This window comes from Lithobates pipiens, unplaced genomic scaffold, assembly GCF_037356315.1.
Source record: "Lithobates pipiens isolate NorthernLeopardFrog02 unplaced genomic scaffold, aLitPip1_a1.2 Scaffold_22, whole genome shotgun sequence".
NCBI lineage: Eukaryota > Metazoa > Chordata > Amphibia > Anura > Ranidae > Lithobates > Lithobates pipiens.
The window spans coordinates 263,628,401-263,647,352 of NW_027507784.1; the positions used below are offsets into that span (position 1 = coordinate 263,628,401).

At 39.3% G+C, this 18,952-nt stretch overlaps 1 protein-coding gene across 1 annotated transcript; it reads right to left on the reverse strand.

Annotated features, from left to right (window-relative positions):
- Positions 1–5,385: 5,385 nt before the first annotated feature.
- Positions 5,386–9,286, reverse strand: LOC143924634 (parvalbumin beta-like). Its single transcript, XM_077449037.1, has 5 exons — positions 9,150–9,286; positions 8,602–8,669; positions 7,272–7,404; positions 6,747–6,856; positions 5,386–5,724 (listed from the first exon to the last, which is right to left on the reverse strand). The coding sequence occupies exons 2-5, from the start codon at positions 8,660–8,662 to the stop codon at positions 5,699–5,701; spliced, it is 330 nt and encodes a 109-aa protein (XP_077305163.1). The 5' UTR covers positions 8,663–8,669; positions 9,150–9,286; the 3' UTR covers positions 5,386–5,698.
- Positions 9,287–18,952: the final 9,666 nt, after the last annotated feature.

The window sequence follows — 18,952 nt, forward strand, 5'->3', positions numbered from 1 at the left end:
GCACACAGCAATGCACATTTCATAGTATTAGGGCACCTAAGATCAGAGCACCTTACAAGGGATCAGGGCACATGGGATCAGAGCATCTTACATGAGCTTAGGGCACTGTACATGGAATCAGGGCACATGAAATCAGACCACCTTACATGGGATCAGATTGCACAGGATTAGAGTACCTTACATGGGTTCAGGGCACCTTATATGTAATCAAAGCACCTTAAATGTGATCAGTACAGGGCACATTATATGGGATCAAAGTAGCCTTCATGGGATCATTGTACCTTACATGGGACCAGGGCATGTGGGATCAGAGCACCTTACATGGGATCATGTCACATGGGATCAGAGTACTTTACAGGGGATCATGGCACATGGGATCAGAGCACCTTACATGGGTTCAGAGCACGTGGTATCAAAGCACCTTTCATGGGGTCAGAGAACCTTACATTGGATCAGGGCACCTTACATGGGACCAGGGCACATGGAATCATGGCATCTTACAGGGGTTCAGGACTCACTGGCATCAGGGCATGTTACATGGGATCAGGGCAGCTTACATGATATCAGAGCACCTTACATGAGATCAAGGCACATGGGATCAGGGCACCTTCCATGGGATCAAGGCAAATGGCAGGGCAGTGGCATCCTTCATTTGCAGCGCTAAGTAGGGAAGCTGCTGTGATAAGTCCTCTTCTGCGTGCTGTTCACCGTCGGATCCTCCCTTCCTGTCCATCCCAGGTGATCTCATATACAAACACCTGGGATGGACAGGAGGCGAGGAGCAGTGCTGCATAGCTACACAATTAGAACCTGTTTCCAGTGTAGGTGTGCATAAGTCCGCAGAGGGGATGTATTCTACCCAATAGCTGCCTGTGATAGGTAAATCGCAGAACCCTGGTAGAGAAACACTGGGTTAGAACATCTATCAGCTTTGTCTGTCTCCACCTTCACCATGTGATTTCTGGTCACCTACTATTCTGTTTCTCACTTTGACTGTATTTTTTCCCACAGGGACACAGATAGTAAAAAAAAACAGAGGCTCTAAACCTCAGTGTTAGAAAAAAGTTTTTTCTTGATGTCTTTGTCCCCATTTCTTTTTTTTCCTGATTTCCTATTCTGTATCTCCCAAGTAGAAACATGGACAGCATTAAAAGTTCACATATTATCCAACACACTGGCGTATCTGTATGTGCAATGTGTGCAAGGTATACAGGACCCAAAGGGTATGTGGGCCTCTGTGCACTGACTTATTAATTTTATAGGGTGAACCAGGCCTGTAGAGAAAGATGAGCAGCCTCAGAGCCAAAGAATAGAATCCAAATCAAATACCAGCTTCTGAGGGGCCCAGAATTCAAGGGAGAGGTCAGTGTAGGGGCAAGTGAGACTTAGGGGGTATGATGAAGCCTGTGTGTACTGCCTCTTCTTGACCTACACTCACTGGCCACTTTATTAGGTACACCTTGCTAGTACCGGGTTGGACACCCTATTGCCTTCAGAACTGCCTGAATTCTTTGTGGCACTGATTCAACAAGGTGTTGGAAACGTTCTTCAGAGATTTTGGTGCATATTGACATAATAGCATCACGCAGTTGCTGCAGATGCAGATTTGTTGGCTGAACAACAATGATATGAATCTTCTGTTCCACCACATCCCAAACGTGCTCTATTGGATTGAGATCTGGTGACTGTGGAGGTCATTGGAGTACAGTAATCTCATTGTCATGTTCAGCCAGAGGTGAGATGATTTAAGCTTTGTGACATGGTGCATTAGCCTGCTGGAAGTAGCCATTAGAAGATAAGTACACTGTAGTCATAAAGGGATGGACATGGTCAGCAACAATCCTCAGGTAGGCCATGGCATTTAAACAATGCTCAGTTGGTACTAAGGGGCCCAAAGTGTGCCAAGAAAATATCCCCACACCATTACTCTACCACCACCACCAGCCTTAACCATTGATACAAGGCAGGATGAACCCATGCTTTCATGTTGTTTATGCCAAACTCTGACCCTATTATCTGAATTTTGAAATTGAGACTCATCAGACCAGGCAAAGTTTTTCCAATCTTATATTGTCCAATTTTGATGAGCCTGTGCAAATTGTAGCCTCAGTTTCCTGTTCTAGCTGACGGGAGTGGCACCCAGTATGGTCTTCTGATGCTGTAGCTCATCTTCTTCAAGTTTTGAAGTGTTGTGCATTCGGAGATGGTATTCTGCATACCTTGGTTGTAACAAGAGGTTATTTGAGTTACTGTTGCCTTTCTATCATCTCAAATCTGGTCTGCTCATTCTCCTCTGACATCAACCCTTCATCCAGTGACACCACGGATGCAGGGACATTTTTCCTCCCAGTGATACCACTCACACAGGAGCATTTTGCCCTTACGGGAACACTACTGATGCATGGACAGTTTTTCCTCCCATTAACACTGACACAGGGACATGTTTTCCTTTCAGTGATACAATAGAGGCAGAGGCAAACACATGCCTCAAAACCTTAAAATAAAACCTGAGAAATGAAATAAATATACTATGATTTTACACTATGGAAGCTCTCTATTACTCTTTTTTTGGGAAATATCTGCCAACCCCCCCCCCCCTGTATTATTTGCAATTCCTGTGAAGATGCTAGGATCTTGGCTGTGTGCAATCAAAGGCCCAGACTGGGTATCAAGCCACAGGCTTGTGTGATCTCCTATAACTAAAGCCCCATACACACGATCAGAAATTCTGCCAGCAAAAGTCGGATGTGAACTTTTGGTCAGACATTCCGACCGTGTGTATGCTCAGACTTTTGCTGGCAGAATTCCAGCCAGCAAAAGATTGAGAGCAGGTTCTCTATTTTTCGGTCTGAAAAAATTCAGATTATCTTTACAAATTCCGACGTGCAAAATTCCTACACATGCTTGCAAACAATTCAATGCATGCTCGGAAGCATTAAAATTCATTTTCTCGGCTCGTCGTAGTGTTGTACGTCACCGTGTTCTTGACAGGCGAAAGTTCAGAGAACTTTTGTGTGACCGTGTGTATGCAAGCCAAGCTTGAGCGGAAGTCAGTCGGAAAAACCATCCAAGTTTTTTCCAATGGAAAATCCGCTCGTGTTTACGGGGCATAGGAGATCCACTGGAGCCGGTAAGCGGCAGTGTGTGTGGAGGTGGAAGGCAGACCTTTTCTTTTCATCACCACTTTCGGGTGTTTTGTGTTTCATCTGCACAGTGGAGATCAACTATCAATTTGGACGGACTACAGCATACGCATGCCTCAAAACCTCTTACTACTTTCTATTTTGGGATGCCATAGGTTTTTCATTACGTTAGTCATGCTCACATTTTGTCACAATGTTTTGACTTATTTAAATGTACCTGCATACAGGAAGGATCATATGATAACCAATTTTTATTCTAAAATGTAAGAAAAAATTTGGGCTTTAAAAGTTTTAGTTTTCTGTCAAATTGCCTATTTTGAAGTACAGTATGTGCAAAGCCTAAACATTTTTTTTATACTGAATGGAGTAGGAAATTGTTAACACTCCTGTGTCTGTTATGTCAAGTAAATAGGGATTTACTTCCTGTCACAGAGGCAGTAGTAAAAAAAAAAGTAAAAGGAAATTTCTCCAAATCGTGGGAAAAATTCCCTCTTCAATAGGTGTCACTAAAATAGGCATCCCTGTTGGAAGAGTTCCCCCCATATCCTGTTACTGTGAAGGTTGTAACATTTTGGGTCATCATTTTCTGTACCAGAGACAATAGGCACAAGGACAAATACAGAAAATAAAATTTCTTCATTGGGGAAACAGAAATCAAAATCCTGATAGGGCATATAACCCATCCACATCTTATGCAAAATTAAAAAAAAACGTTTTGGTTTTAAATATACTTTATGAAGCTGTGGCTTTTATGAGGCTTTTGCTGAGATTATGATGTCTGACTCATCATGAGTTAAGTTTTTAGCACCTCTACATGAGCTACATATAGTTCCTACATCTGCAGTATGACCATTATTATTTCTAATAGTTCTCAGTGTTCTTTGTACAATATTATTGCAGAAATAAGAACTGGAGTTTAGCACATGAACTTAACTTCACCTTATGTACCCACCAGATATGCAGATGTTTAATCAGAGTTTTTTTCAGTTGCTTTGGATTTACCCTATTACCTGATGCATTTTCCTAACAGAAGCCTTGACCCAACATCCCTCCATGTTAATTCTCTGGTATGTCCGCTTGGTGCAGCATAATATTTCATCCAGATTTCTGGCATTGCAGTCTCAGGCTCCATATGCCAAACAACTCAGCAGCATGCCAGCACTGTAAGTGAAACACAACCTGCAACTTAAGATGGTCTCAGAGTTCACAGACCACTGAGCAATGTAAGATTCAGCAGCGTTCCGTTCCATTGCAACTGGACCCCTGCAATAGGCACTGGTCATTTTAGATAGCTTGCAATTTTTTTAAAGCCTTAGAAAAATATTACAAATGCACAATTATTTAAACCCATATTTAAAATAATGTTTAAAGTTAAATTAACGTTTTAAGCAAAGCTAAGCTGATATACTAATATTGTGAAGAAAAAATAAATAAAAATGAACATAGGTTTTCACATGGGTATAAGTTTAGGTTTTTATGCTTTTAAACGTCCTCACAGTTGTCTACTGAATGAATGAGGCCAATTTTAAATCCTAACCCGAATTTTTTTTTTTTTTTTTTTTTTTTTAATAAAACCCAATAAAAAAAAAAAGTATAAACATTTAAAAGTTAGCTAGTACTTCCCTAAAAATGTGATCTCAAACATTATGGGAAACAAGTAGTGTGACTTCAGCAATTATATTGGATTACGTCTTAGAGTCAGCAGCCAGTAGTCAAGGGAGCCGAACAAAATGTTAAGACTGCTCTTGGCTTTCCACAGTGTGTTCATGTTATGCGATAGCTTGTAGTAAGTAAAGCCATTGTAAAAACATGAGGTAATTTCTATTTAGGAGAATCTTCTTAGGTTCTCTCATTTTTAATAGGAGCTGCAAAACGATATCTTAGAAATGTAAAAGATACTAAATATCTTTTTTTTTTGTAAATAAAAGTTGTAAAATAGTGGTAGTAGCAAATGTAGTAGTAATGGCAGACCTTGGTAATGAACTAAATAAAAATAAAAATAAAAATAATAAATAAAATACTATAAATGTATACATTTATTTGAAATAAATCGTTTTATGTTTAGTGAATTAAGTAGAAATAGATTTTTATATGGTAAGAAGTAAGGTTACCATTAGATAACTATAATCATATAGAATGTGTATATCCCCTGCTTGTCAACCAAAACATTCTTTAAAATTATGAAATTCTGTTGAATTTTCAGTGTATTTGGTTTTTTGTTCTAAGAATAAAAAAAGGAAAATGAATTTTCAAACAATTATTTTATTTAAATAATTTTTATTTTTGTTTTTCCAACTTCTAGCCACAGCTTCAACATTGTGATTGGTCAAGATCACTATGCGCCATCCATAAACACTTAAGACGTAACATCGAGTGAGCAGAATACCTGTACATTGTTAGATTTTTCAGTAGTCCCAAAAAGAGTTAACATACAGGCATTTTACCAATGCCATGAGACAGTATAAAAATGCACAAATAAGTGCCAGCCGTGAATGAGGTGTCTGTTGGGTGAAAAGTGAGGGTTCCGTTCTTGAAGTCTTTTGGTCTTGGGCTGTTTATGCCTTCACCAGAGCCTGGAATTCTGGAATGTAAAACAAAGTAAAACAATTAATAATAACCACTAAAATATTTGCCTGTCAATGCAACTAAGTCATAGATAAAACATTTTTAATTTCAAGATAATTAAATATTCCAATTCGCGATCCTAGTAAAAGCTTATATTTCCTTTAAAACTTTATATTTCCTTAAGCATCTTAAACTAGTTAAGGGACATTAAAAATAAACCTGAAATAGTAACTTAACAAACTGTGTGAAGCGTTGATTGGGAACTGCGCCATTAACCAAACCAATTACCATAAACTTTTTTAAAGTAATATAATTTTATTTGTATTATATATGGAATATAGCTATGTCATTAATAATTATAAAAAGTGTAAGGCAAAACAATCTTTTCTATTAGAGAAAAGAAAAAAACCTTTCTAATAGTGCTGTTTTACACTTTGCCAATAAAAGAACAACACCTACGTTTAAAAAGAGTTTATGGTTTAATTATTTATTGTTATGTTGGCATGGAACACTTTTAACTGAATTAATAGCATACCCCTCGACATTTTAACGAAAAATATATAACAATCCCAGCCAGAGTTCATATAAGCTCCACACCCAGTTTGTCTATTTTTAGCAAAATTGCCCCATTTCAAAAGCCCCTCCCATTTCAGTACCATCCCAACATTAAAGGACAGCTGACAGATGTGTAAATGTATAATTTATGTAGAGATGCTGGTGGAAACAGTGTCATCAACTTCACTGGTCCCAACAACACATCTTAAGTAAACTTTATAGTTTATTCTTTTTTAAGTTTATTCGTTACATATGGGGTGTATATGTAAAGTATGTCCTGGAACCAGTGGTATTAACTCAGCTATAGTTTGTAGCTTAACTATTTTTATAGCAGCATATTTAGACTAAATACTGAGTCTATATTGATGTAGAAGCATTTTTGAGAGTGGCCTCCACTAAATTTGTCAGCTTGGCAGTACCATTACAATACCACAGCAATTCAATTTGTTCTATGAATATTGTTAACTAAGATAAAAAGCTTACCTTCTACTCCAATCTTGCCATCTCCATCAGAGTCACCAGCCTTCAGGAAAGCTACAGTCTCAGCACTGCTCAGAGCTCTGGCGTTAGACTTGAAGTTCTGGAGGAAAAGGCTGACATCGAACAAAGAAAGAAAATAATAACGGCATGTTACACAACAGAAAACAAAAAAAAATAGTAAGGTTTTATATTTACAATTACAACACTATTGGGCTTAAAACATCTAAGTATTCATTTTCTTTAAACCATTGTTGAGTCACCCGCTAACTCTCTTTTCTCAGCCCCCAGCATTTAAAGTTGCCAGGTCTACAGACATGGGCTAACAGTTCAAAAGGCCCGATGCACCCTGTTGAATTCAGTGTGTAATTTAAGTCACTAGTGCCCACCTATAACAAAGATTATTGAAAAAAATGGCTATTACATGTGTTTGGTTCATAGCTTTCAGATGTTTTTTGTCTCTACTAACATAATTAATGCCCCAGTGACCCGCTGTATTCTAATACAAAAAGTGTTAAAGTGTATATTTACCAAAGTTCTTCTTCTTCAATGAATCCACTCCTGTCCCTGTCAAGAATTTCGAATACCTTCTTGGCATCATTTGCACTCTTTCCGGCCAAGCCAACCTTCTGGAAAAAGCTTTTGTAATCGAATGAACCTTCAGCTGGAAGAAAAGCAAGAAAGCAGAAATATAACATTCTATCTCTAAATGCAAAATTCAACTGACTAAACAGAAAAATGTGGGTGATACTAAAATCTGGCCTATTTTCTATAGTTTTTATTTTATTTTATGTGTTTTATTTTGGTGATATTCATTTATTGCCATTACCAATATAAACAATTTAAAGCATTTAAAAATACATTTTGCATAAGGAGGAATTCCTTAGCTTCTTTTATATATATATATATATATATATATATATATATATATACACACATTTATATATATGTGAATCTATATATATATATATATATATATATATATATATATATATACACACACACATACCCTGGGGGTTATTATAATCTGAGGCTTTAAATCTGAGGGGTAGATCTGAAATGAAGGGAAGCTCTGCTGATTTTATCATTCAATCAAGTGCAAGCTAAAATGCTGTTTTTTATTTTCCTTGCATGTCCCCCTGGGATCTACAGCGACTGCACTTCCAAGTGCACTTTGCACTTGTAGTTTGCACTTGTAGTGCAACGTGGATTCGCCTTTTTGTAAATAACCCCCACTAGATTTTTGTAGTAGAATTCATGCTTTAGTTAAAATATGTTTTGCTATGCACACTCTACTTGCAGTTGGTCTATTTACTTGTAATTGCAGTTGTGGACTGTGGGGTTGATTTAGTAAAAGCAAGTAGGTTGTTCATTTACAAGGGAATTTTCACTTTGCCAGTGCAAAGTGAAGCTCTGCTCACTTCCATCATCCAGTTATGCAAGTAAAAAAAAAAAAAAAAAAAAAAAAAAATATATATATATATATATATATATATATATATATATATATATATATATATATTTTTTTTTTTTCCTTGTATGTGATTGGGTATGCTTTGCAAAGCATAGAGCCTATTTGCCTTTAGTAAATCAACTCCCATGTGTGTACTTATATAAGCTTAGTAGTGCAATACAAAAAACAATATTTAAATACAAAGAGTGGTATCCTATATTAGCCACATTTCAGTTTACTGTAATCATTTTCTGTTTTCCAATTGTTAATTTACTTTAAGTCCAGTTATTGAATAGGCGTAGTACAGTTATGGTTTAAATAACAGCCTATATAGCTGTACATACCAGTACAGCTCTGTATTTTTAAATGGGAATGGTTTTCTGGATTAAATAGTAATCTTTAACTTACCCTTCACACTTTCAAGTGCGGCCTCAATGTCCTTCTGGGAGAGAATGTCAGTGATAGACATTATTGTTCTGTAAATGAAAAGGCTTGCATTAAACTAGTTATTAATTAAAATGAGAATCCTTAAATGTTCCCCAATAAAGAATATCTGGTATCAAGATGTATGTCCATTGCATTTGGTCTATGGGCACTTACAAATTCTGATTCAATTTTTTTCACCTTCACTCTTCATTTATAAAATAAAATGCAATTTTTTTTAGGAGTGAAGAAAGAAAGACTGTTATTAATATTCTTTTTTCAAGTAATTTGTATATTCAGTTTGTAAATAATTTTTATCTTCTAATTTTTTTTAAATAAAGGACTTAATGACTATTTAAACGATGGTCTCGAGGAGTAAGAAAGCTTAGTTTTCTTCCACTTGTAGAGGTTATGCTTCTGTATAATATTCCCCTTATTCTGATATTCCTTGAGTTTTCCAAATCTTCTCTCCCTTGTGCTGCTGCAATCCCTTGGTCTGCTGTGTCCCATGTGTCTGCATCTTAGCTGCTTACCTTGTGGTGGTTTAGGCTGGGCAGAGAGGAGACCTGTTTGGCAGTGGAGTGCTTGCTGAGTGTCCCCCTCAGGGCTAGCCCCATTTATATATACTTTAAGTTGCATACCATATACAGATCTCAGGTCCCAGCGTCACGGATAGGGAATGGTGTCAAGTGAACTTGCCTAACTAATCATCTAGCACTATTTTTATCTCGAGAGAATACATATGATATTTGCAAACGCAACAAGATAAGTGACTAGATATATAAAAAAAATACCCTGTGAGTGTAAGATTTCTGCATGCAGGAAATAGGAACATCACCATTTACCATCAAGAAGCAAAAATCCTTTTGAGAAAACGTTCCCAAAGCAATTAAGGGGTTATGGAGTTTTAAGAGGTTTACAGTTTAGCGACTTGAGTACAGCATCAAGGCTTATTAAGAGAGTGTAAAGAGCAGTGACCCAAAGCAGCCAATCAGATTTCAGCTTTTATTAGATTAGAGCTTTTAGAAAAATGGGGAGAAAGGGGGATTCCATGTTGATCGCTTTGGGGGTTATTACACGTAACGCAATTCTCTCTGTTTCACTGCACCAAAAGTTTTATGGAACATAATGTGCAATTGCAGAGAAAGGTTTATAGTAAATCCACACAAAGCGCATATATATATATATATATATATATATATATATATATATATATATATATGACATTAATTAAGAGTGGCATGCTAAAGCACAGTGGGGTTGATTTACTAAAACTGGGGAGTGCAAAATCTGGTCCAGTTCTGCATAGAAACCAATCAAATTCTAGGTTTTATGGTCAAAGCTTAATTAAACAAGCTAAAGTTAGATGCTGGTTGGCTATCATGCACAGCCACACCAGAGTTTGCACTGTACAGTTTTAGTAAATCAACCCTAGTGTATTAAGTGGCCATAGACCTGCACTGCATGCACCATAATGCATTAACTGTGTGTTGCATTAAAAAAAGTGTAGGTCCAGTTTTTTATTTTCATGCCATGTATTGGCAGCCCATTCTAAATAAATCAATTGGCTGCCTTAATGCAATGCAAGTTAGGTACAAAATTATGCACTAGAATGTGTAAGTGGGGGGGACGGGACTGGCTAAATCAGTTAATTGTAAACTATCACCTAGTAAAACAAGACATTCCGCTTAAAATAGAAATGAAATGCAAAATATTTGTACACATATAAAAAAAATGCTAAATACCTTTATTCCCTTTGTTCTCAGCTGCATATGAAGTGGGGGAGGAGAAGCAGCAGTACACTGAGCTTGCCAGTGAATGGATGTGTCAGGAAAAGTCTAATCATTGGAGGAGAGTACATAGCATAGCTAAAGAATTGACCATTGTGTGCTCCTCTGCTTAGTGTAGTCAATTTTTCACATAAAGAAAGCAATACAAAGAAAACAGGATTATTTCTCTTACAAGTACATGGTACAGCAGGCACATATCAGGAATCTGAAGTGTCAGGTTGACAAACACTTTAAGTATGCAATTTCATCTAATTAGAAAATAGTTATACAAGTGGTCCATTTCCAGCATGCTGACAAAATAATGTAGTTCTAGTATAGAATCTGCCAATAAATTTGTACTTGGTAAAGAAAAAGAATTACTCTTTAGCTGTGAAATAATTTAATGCATGTATGTTTTTGTAATCATCATCGTACGTAGTAAGGTTGTCATTTGCTGGAATGTCTCTATACACGTTTCAAAAAAAGCAAGTGAAATCTTCATATTGTGTGTGCCCTTGTCATTTGCTGGTCACCGGAGAGAGAGAAAGGTTGCAGCAAGTTTGGCAGTTGCATTATCACTACAAGGTATATCTCTCTCCATCAACTGTTGATTTTGAGAGTTTAGTACTTCAACGGTCAGCCTTCAAGCTGATGTACACAAGTGTTTTCCTGAGATTCCTAAATACGGTTTTATGAAACTAAATTTACATTGCCTAAAGCACTGAATGGATCTGTGTATAGAATGTTACAATATCCTAGAGAAATGCCTATGTGCACAGACCCTAAAACTGGCCTTGCACCTGCTAGTTTCAGGCAATTTCAATCCATGGAAAATTGCAAATATGATTGAGATGAATTGCCAGAAACTTAGCAATCAACCACACAAGTCCGATGGCCCACCAGAATATAGTCAATTGAGAGGTCAAAACTTGGCAACAATTTTACAGCTTCAATAAAGAAGAAAAAAAATGATATTTAATTAAATGGATTCCAAATGGGAAAAGATGCTATCAATCTTGTAGAAAGTGATCAAATGTTGTTGTTGCATTTAATAAAGTAAATTTTTAATTTCTTGTTATTGTGGTTAATTAAAACCACCATTTTATGGCTTTAATTTGTTTGGGATTTTTGACAAAAAATGTAATTGAATGTTTGATCGCCATATCAAATTGCCAAGTTTATGATCAGCTTAGTCCTGGCCCTGCACATGGTCATTTTCAAACAAATTCAACAAATTTTTTGAAAACTTTTAAGTCAAGACAACCTACCACTAACTATTTAGCGGTAGGTTGATCCATGTTTCTGTTCTAAGATAAAAAGCCAAATAAAAGCGTTTGGAAAAATTGACATGTGTTTAGTCAACATTTAGTTAGTCATACAGAGGTCTCTTATTGACAGTGATGGAAAGGGCCCAACTTTGCTCTTATCTCTGCACTATTCAAACACCCATTCTGACTCCACCCTGACTACAGTAAAGGAGCAGGGCACTTGGAATAAAAGGCTTGATGAAAAAAGAACAACCAGCAATCAGGCCAGTTTCTGTTTGCAGTAGAATGTGCTTGGAAGTACTCCTCATTATGGGGTTGGTTTACTAAAGGCAAATAGACTGTGCACTTTGCGATGTGCAGTTGCACTCTGCAAGGGCAGTTGCTCCAGTGCTTAGTAAATGAGGTAAAGCTTCACTTTGCAAAGAATACCCAATCATGTGCAAGGAAAAAAAAAGATTTTTTTGCTTGCACATGATTGGATGATGGAAGTCACCAGAGCTTCTACTCATTTACTAAGCTCTGGAACAACGTCTCTTAAAGAGTGTAACTGCACTTTCCAAAGTGCACAGTCTATTTGCCTTTAGTAAATCAACCCCTATCCATTTGTTAACCTCTGCATTGTACAGCTGTCACAAAAAATGTTTGAATGAGTCTCACCGAGAATTTATTGAGCCAAGTATGATTATCCTCAGGCTATGCATTCTTTTGCTAGGTATCTCTAGCCAAGTTTAGTGCAGGCAAACACTACCATTTAGGCAGATGTACAGGCTAGGAAACATCTGGGTTATGTTCCCTGGGTAGAACTGGCCATACAGACAACTGCATGCAAAGCTCGTCAATGTCAAATATTTCACATGCCGCTCCAGAGGAGATCAGGCTCTACAATCACATCTCAGGTGTTCGCAAGGCCCTTCTCCACCAAAGCAATACATTGTACCAGCAACAGACATGTCACACACAGAGATGCGAAAGAATATTCTTCCTTTATGACGATAGTCAGTAGGAACACGTTTTTATTCTGACATTTTGAATTGCTGGTACAATTGACTACATGTAAAGCCCTGCTGTATACATGACTGGTGTGTGATTGGAGCTAATCAACTAAAAAGGTACACTTTGAATTAGGGACTTATTTATTAACCTCTTGTGAACCAGCCCACGCACATATACTGTGCAAGGCGTCCACTCTGTGACAGATCATGTACCTAGTACATGATCTGACACTTCCAGGTCTGGGGCACGAACGAGCGGTTTGTTGTTCGACGGGACCCGCCGATCATTCGGGACAAAGGCAGAACGGCAGTCTGCCTATGTAAACAAGGCAGACCACTGTTCTGTGAGAGAGGAATGTACTGATCCCATGTTTTTGCTAAGCAGGAGCACGGATCTTTACCTATCCCTAGTCAAAACACCTCCCCCACAGTTAGTAAGCACAACATAGGCACTCATTTAACCCTTTGATCCTCCCTGATGTTAACCCCTTCCCAGCCAGTGTGATTAGTACAGTGGCAGTGCATATTTGTTAGCACTGATCACTGTATTAGTGTCATTGATCACCAAAAAGCGTCAAAAGTGTCCGCCACAATATCGCAGTCCCATTAAAAGTTGCTGATCGCTGCCATTATTAGTAAAAACAAAAAACAAAAAAAAATTCCATAGTTTGTAGATGCTATAACTTTTGCACAAACCAATCAATATATGCTTATTGGTTTTGTTTTACCAGAAATTACGTAGCTGAATATATATTAGCCTAAATTGATGAAGAAATAAAATTTTTTTTATTGGGTATGTTTTATTGTTTTATAGCAGAAAGTTTATTTTTTTTAACTTGGCGGTCTTTTTTTCCTTGAAGCGTAAAATATAAAAACCCCGGAGGTGATCAAATGCCACCAAAATAAAGCTCTATTTGTAGGGAAAAAAAGGACAATATTTTTGGCTACAGCACTGCACGACCGTGCAATTGTCAGTTAAAGTAATGCAGTGCCGTATCGCAAAAAATAGCCTGGTCATGAAGGGCGGTAAATCTTCTTGAAGTGGTTAATTGCTTTTTTTCCATTTAGAACTGTACATAAAAAGTCCTTAGTCCAACACTACTCAAAATAGAATTTGATATAGGTCACATTAAGGAACCAAACATTTGTAAAATCTTATTTTGTATTTGTTCCTATATGTCATTTTACATTTGAGTAAATTGAATCAATCTTTCAGAGTTTTTATACCATTGATCTGAGAGCCTTGAGCTGTTTCAAACCATACAAGGGGTTAATGAGTTTCTGTCAGGGACAGAAGGATGGATGCCAAGCAACTGAATGTGCTGTCTTCAGCCTCCACTTACAAATCTTGTGTTACGTAGACTCAGTAATTCCCTTCACAAGTTGCAGAATATATCCAGACTGGTGCAATGCAGTTTCTTTCTGCAGAAGAAACAGAAGATCCAAACTAAACCTTCTATCTTCATTTTTGTTGTTATGCACTTAACTTTACAAACAGTATGTGCATTATGCGTTTCCTGCTTTATCCGTGTTTATTAGACACATACTTATTCATGAAGGCAGCGCAAGGTGCACTGTAGTCAGCCTTATTAAGAGATTTCTGATCTGTTGCTATGGGTAACTACACACTGCACACTAACATTGTTCTTTACATTGCCCTATTAATTAAGCCACTAATTAAGAGTAGAGTGTTCTGAAACTATTAGTAGTTAGTGCTGATTGTCCAACTCTTATACTCTGCATATCATTACCCTAACACTTCATATCAGAAATTTATTAGGGTTTCAGTTGAGTTTGTATTAAGTTTTTTAATCAAATATCTTTTTATTAGAGGCTTTGTAGTCTTACAAAAAAAAAAAAAAGAAAGTTGGAAAACAAAAAACAATAAAATAACAGCAACCTTACATTCCCCCAATATGATATCAATAAGAAGCATCCACATTTCAAGTAAACATATACAGCAGAATATTATAACAGAGAGATATAAAACAAGAGATTCCAGTAAATATCCAAGGAGGGATATAGTGCTACTCTTTCTCCTTTACTCACATAGGAGAAAAGGGGAGCAATAAAGCTCTATCCAAAATAAAAAGAAAATGTCCAAAGGAAAAATACGACTTCCCCATCTAGTTTAGTTTGAACTGTAGATACAACTCAGCTAAAGCATGCCATCTTACAGTGTGCAAAGACCTTATAAACCAGCTAGCTATGCGTTCCAATCAGCATACAAGGGATGGTGTAACTTACTTGCAATATTAACATTAAAAAAATATCCCAAGCTTTGAACATCTCATGGAGCACTGTTCAATCTATAATCCGAAAATGGAAAGAGTACAACTGCAAGCCTACAAAGACATGGCCGTCCACCTAAACCGACAGGCCAAGCAAGGAAAGTATTAATAAGAGAAGCAGCCAAGAGGCCCATGGTAACTCTGCAGGAGCTGCAGAGATCCACAGATCAGGTGGGAGAATCTGTTGACAGGACAACTATTAGTCGTGTACTCCACAAATTTGAACCCAACAGATAGTCTAAAGCTGACCATAAACTGTTAGTTAAATTTCTTATCTGTACTTCTAATTCGCAAGGCCTTGCACTCATGTCACTAGGCAAACCCTGTACCACAGCAGGCTCCAAGATGGAGACCAAGCCACTAAATGGGGAACGGGAAGTACACTGGTTCCCACACTGCACTACCAGGGTTCCTGTCTCCCTCAACCATCCCCACTTCCACCGCCAGCTGGCTACTACTCCTTATGTGCATCTCCATCCCATAACGAAAAATTTTGTCTGTAAAGCTTACCGACACACAATACATGTAGTTAACATGGAGGGTTAACATGGCTTCATTCCCAGTAATAAAGTTCTTGTACATACATCATTGTTACACCTTAGATACATCTTGTTCCCACACATCATTTACTTCTTTCCCAGTAAAATATCTCAGACATTTCTTGAAGGGCTCTTTCACACAGGGGGACTCCGCCAGCTGATCCTTGCTGAGCAGGATGACAGGTCCGTGTCCGCTCTGCTTATGCAGAGAGTCTACGGACACAGCCTGCTTCCCTCTATGGGTGGTTGTTTCACCTGCCATTAACATTAAAAAAATAAAGAAAAATTGAGCTTTGAAGGTTTAACCGACACATATCCATTGATGTGTTTAAGGTAAAAACCTTCTATGTGTAGTAGCCTCCCCAGAACCCCCTTATAATTACTAGACATGGGCGCCGTCAATAAATTTGTTTCGTTCTGTTTCATTTCGATTCGTAATAAAATTAATTCGTACTTCGTATTTCGTGTCCGAAATTCCGTTCTGTTTCATACGAAATACGAATTGTCGTTAGGTTCGTTAACGTGTACGAACGTTCTTTACGATGAATTTAAAGGCAAAAATATACCTCAATATGACAGTCGATGCTGATGGAAGTTTGGTTTTTATCCGAAATACGAAATTCTGTTGAAGAATTTCCTATCCGAAATACGAAGTTTCATCAGATGAGAAAGAGAGAAGCCGATTGTCTGCCATGCACCGCTGGTCCAGTTTGCACCTGCTTCTCCTGGGGCTGCTTATTATGAGGGGCTCCCACCATCCCTGTGTTGTGCTGACTTCCTCCTGGGGCTGCTTATTATGAGGGGCTCCCACCATCCCTGTGCTGTGCTGACTTCCTCCTGGGGCTGTACCTCTGCTGTGCATATTATGAGGGGCTCCCACCATCCCTGTGCTGTGCTGACTTCCTCCTGGGGCTGTACCTCTGCTGTGCATATTATGAGGGGCTCCCACCATCCCTGTGCTGACTTCCTCCTGGGGCTGCTTATTATGAGGGGCTCCCATCATCCCTGTGCTGTGCTGACTTCCTCCTGGGGCTGTACCTCTGCTGTGCATATTATGAAGGGCTCCCACCCTCCCTGGGCTGTGCTGACTTCCTCCTGGGGCTGCTTATTATGAGGGGCTCCCACCATCCCTGTGTTATGCTAACTTCCTCCTGGGGCTGTACCTCTGCTGTGCATATTATGAGGGGCTCCCACCATCCCTGTGCTGTGCTGACTTCCTCCTGGGGCTGCTTATTAGGAGGGGCACCCACCATCCCTGTGCTGTGCTGACTTCCTCCTGGGGCAGTACCTCTGCTGTGCATATTATGAGGGGCTCCCACCATCCCTGTGCTGTGCTGACTTCCTCCTGGGGCTGCTTATTATGAGGGGCTCCCACCATCCCTGTGCTGTGCTGACTTCCTCCTGGGGCTGTACCTCTGCTGTGCATATTATGAGGGGCTCCCACCATCCCTGTGCTGTGCTGACTTCCTCCTGGGGCTTCTTATTATGAGGGGCTCCCACCATCCCTGTGCTGTGCTGACTTCCTCCTGGGGCTGTACCTCTGCTGTGCATATTATGAGGGGCTCCCACCATCCCTGTGCTGTGCTGACTTCCTCCTGGGGCTTCTTATTATGAGGGGCTCCCACCATCCCTGTGCTGTGCTGACTTCCTCCTGGGGCTGTACCTCTGCTGTGCATATTATGAGGGGCTCCCACCATAGCACAGGGATAATGACTGAGTCGTTGACGATTCGACGACAACTGATCTGAAATCCGAAATTCATAAACAAAAGTTCGTATTCCGTACAGAATTCGGACGCGCGGCAATTCGTATTTCGGATCCTCCCGAACGTACGAATTTTGGGAAATTCGTACGAATTTGAGCTTCGTACGAAATGAATCGCACATGTTTAATAATTACCTGAGCCCCCTCTCTGTCCAGTGATGTCCACAAATCCCTCGGCTGTCTGGGACTCTCCTTCCTGATTGGCTGAGACACAGCGGCGCCATTGGTTCATGTGGCTGTCAACTAAAGTCAATTAGCCAATCAGGGGAGAGAGAGGGTGGGCCGAATGGCAGCTCCATGTCTGAATGAACACAGGGAGCTGCAACTCAGCTTGGGTGCCCCCCATAGCAAGCTGCTTGCTGTTGGGGCACTCAACAGGAGAGAGGGACCAGGAGCAGCAACAAGGTACCCGAAATGAGGAGGATTCAGGCTGCTCTGTGCAAAACCAACCGCAGGTAGGTATAACAGTTTTTTTGTTTTTTGTTTTATTCACTTTAACACTTTACATCCACATAAGAATGTATACAAAATAGACATGTCCACAGTAGATTCAATAAATACAATCCTTGTGCTGGTTTTATTTACACTGTCCCTAGTGGTGCACAACACAGGCATGGTAAGTCAGGGGGAAAAGACTAGTTGCAGAAGGACCAAAAGCAATACTGTTGACCACTCTTGCGCCAATAGCCTGTCTTTTTGGAAACAATTTCCAGAGCTCTGGTCCATTTAAAGAGAATTACATGGCTACTATTTCTGGTCTCATTATAAAATTGCCCATTTAGTGATTTTCCTGCTGTTCAAATGGCTGCCATGGTTTTTTTGACTCATACTGTACATGTTGCATGTCAATAGTTCAAAAGGACTGAATCCAAAAAATCTGTTTAACAGCCAAGCAGTAAGCATTTTCAGAAGTAGAGGCCAGCAATGGCAGCATACTGCTTTATATTTACTGATTTACTTTAAAGCAGATAAAAAAAAAACTACTGGGAATCTAGCACGGCCAACTTAGTGACTTGATCATCTGTAATGGTCTCTACTAGGGATGAGCTTCGTGTTCGAGTCGGCGAATTCCGAATGTTATGGGCCGCTCGCACCAAATTCGTGTGGCGCTCACGGCCCACAATGCACTGCGCCGTCGCAGTGCATTGCTGGCTCATGATTGCCCAAGCATGCATTGTGACCCCGCATGCTTGGCCAATCACAGCGCCGGCAGCGAGGAGAGCCATGATTGGCCACAGGCAGGATGCCTGTGGCCAATTATAGCTCAGGCTGTGTAGTACACGCCCCACACTATATAAGGCTGCCAGCGCAACGGCCTTGTGTAGTGTGTTGGCGCCTGTAGGAGTTAGTGGGTGTTCTGTGTACCTTCAACACAGTATACACCGATCGTTATCAGCCGATTTTTCGTTCTTGCTCTTCTGTAGTGGCTGTTGTCTGCGTGCCCTGACCACAGTATACACCGCTATATCCACCTATATAGCTAGCTATATTTCTCTTTTTTAATAGAGCTTGCAGTCAGTCGTAGGAGATTGTGCGTGCTGTCTGCGTGCCCTGAACCCAGTATACACTGCTAAATCCACCTATATAGCTAACTATCTTGCTCTTTTTAAATAGAGCTTGCAGTCAGTTGTAGGAGATTGTGCATGCTGTCTGCGTGCTCTGAACCCAGTATACACCGCTATATCCATCTATATAGCTAGCTATCTTGCTCGT

Excerpts from the sequence above, each read along its gene's own strand:
- LOC143924634 (XM_077449037.1), bottom strand. The coding sequence starts at position 8,662 with ATGTCTATCACTGACATTCTCTCCCAGAAGGACATTGAGGCCGCACTT. Across the intron at positions 6,857-7,271 it reads ATTGAAGAAGAAGAACTTTG|CCTTTTCCTCCAGAACTTCA; the intron begins GTAAATATACAC and ends GTTCGATGTCAG. Across the intron at positions 5,725-6,746 it reads TGGCAAGATTGGAGTAGAAG|AATTCCAGGCTCTGGTGAAG; the intron begins GTAAGCTTTTTA and ends TTTACATTCCAG.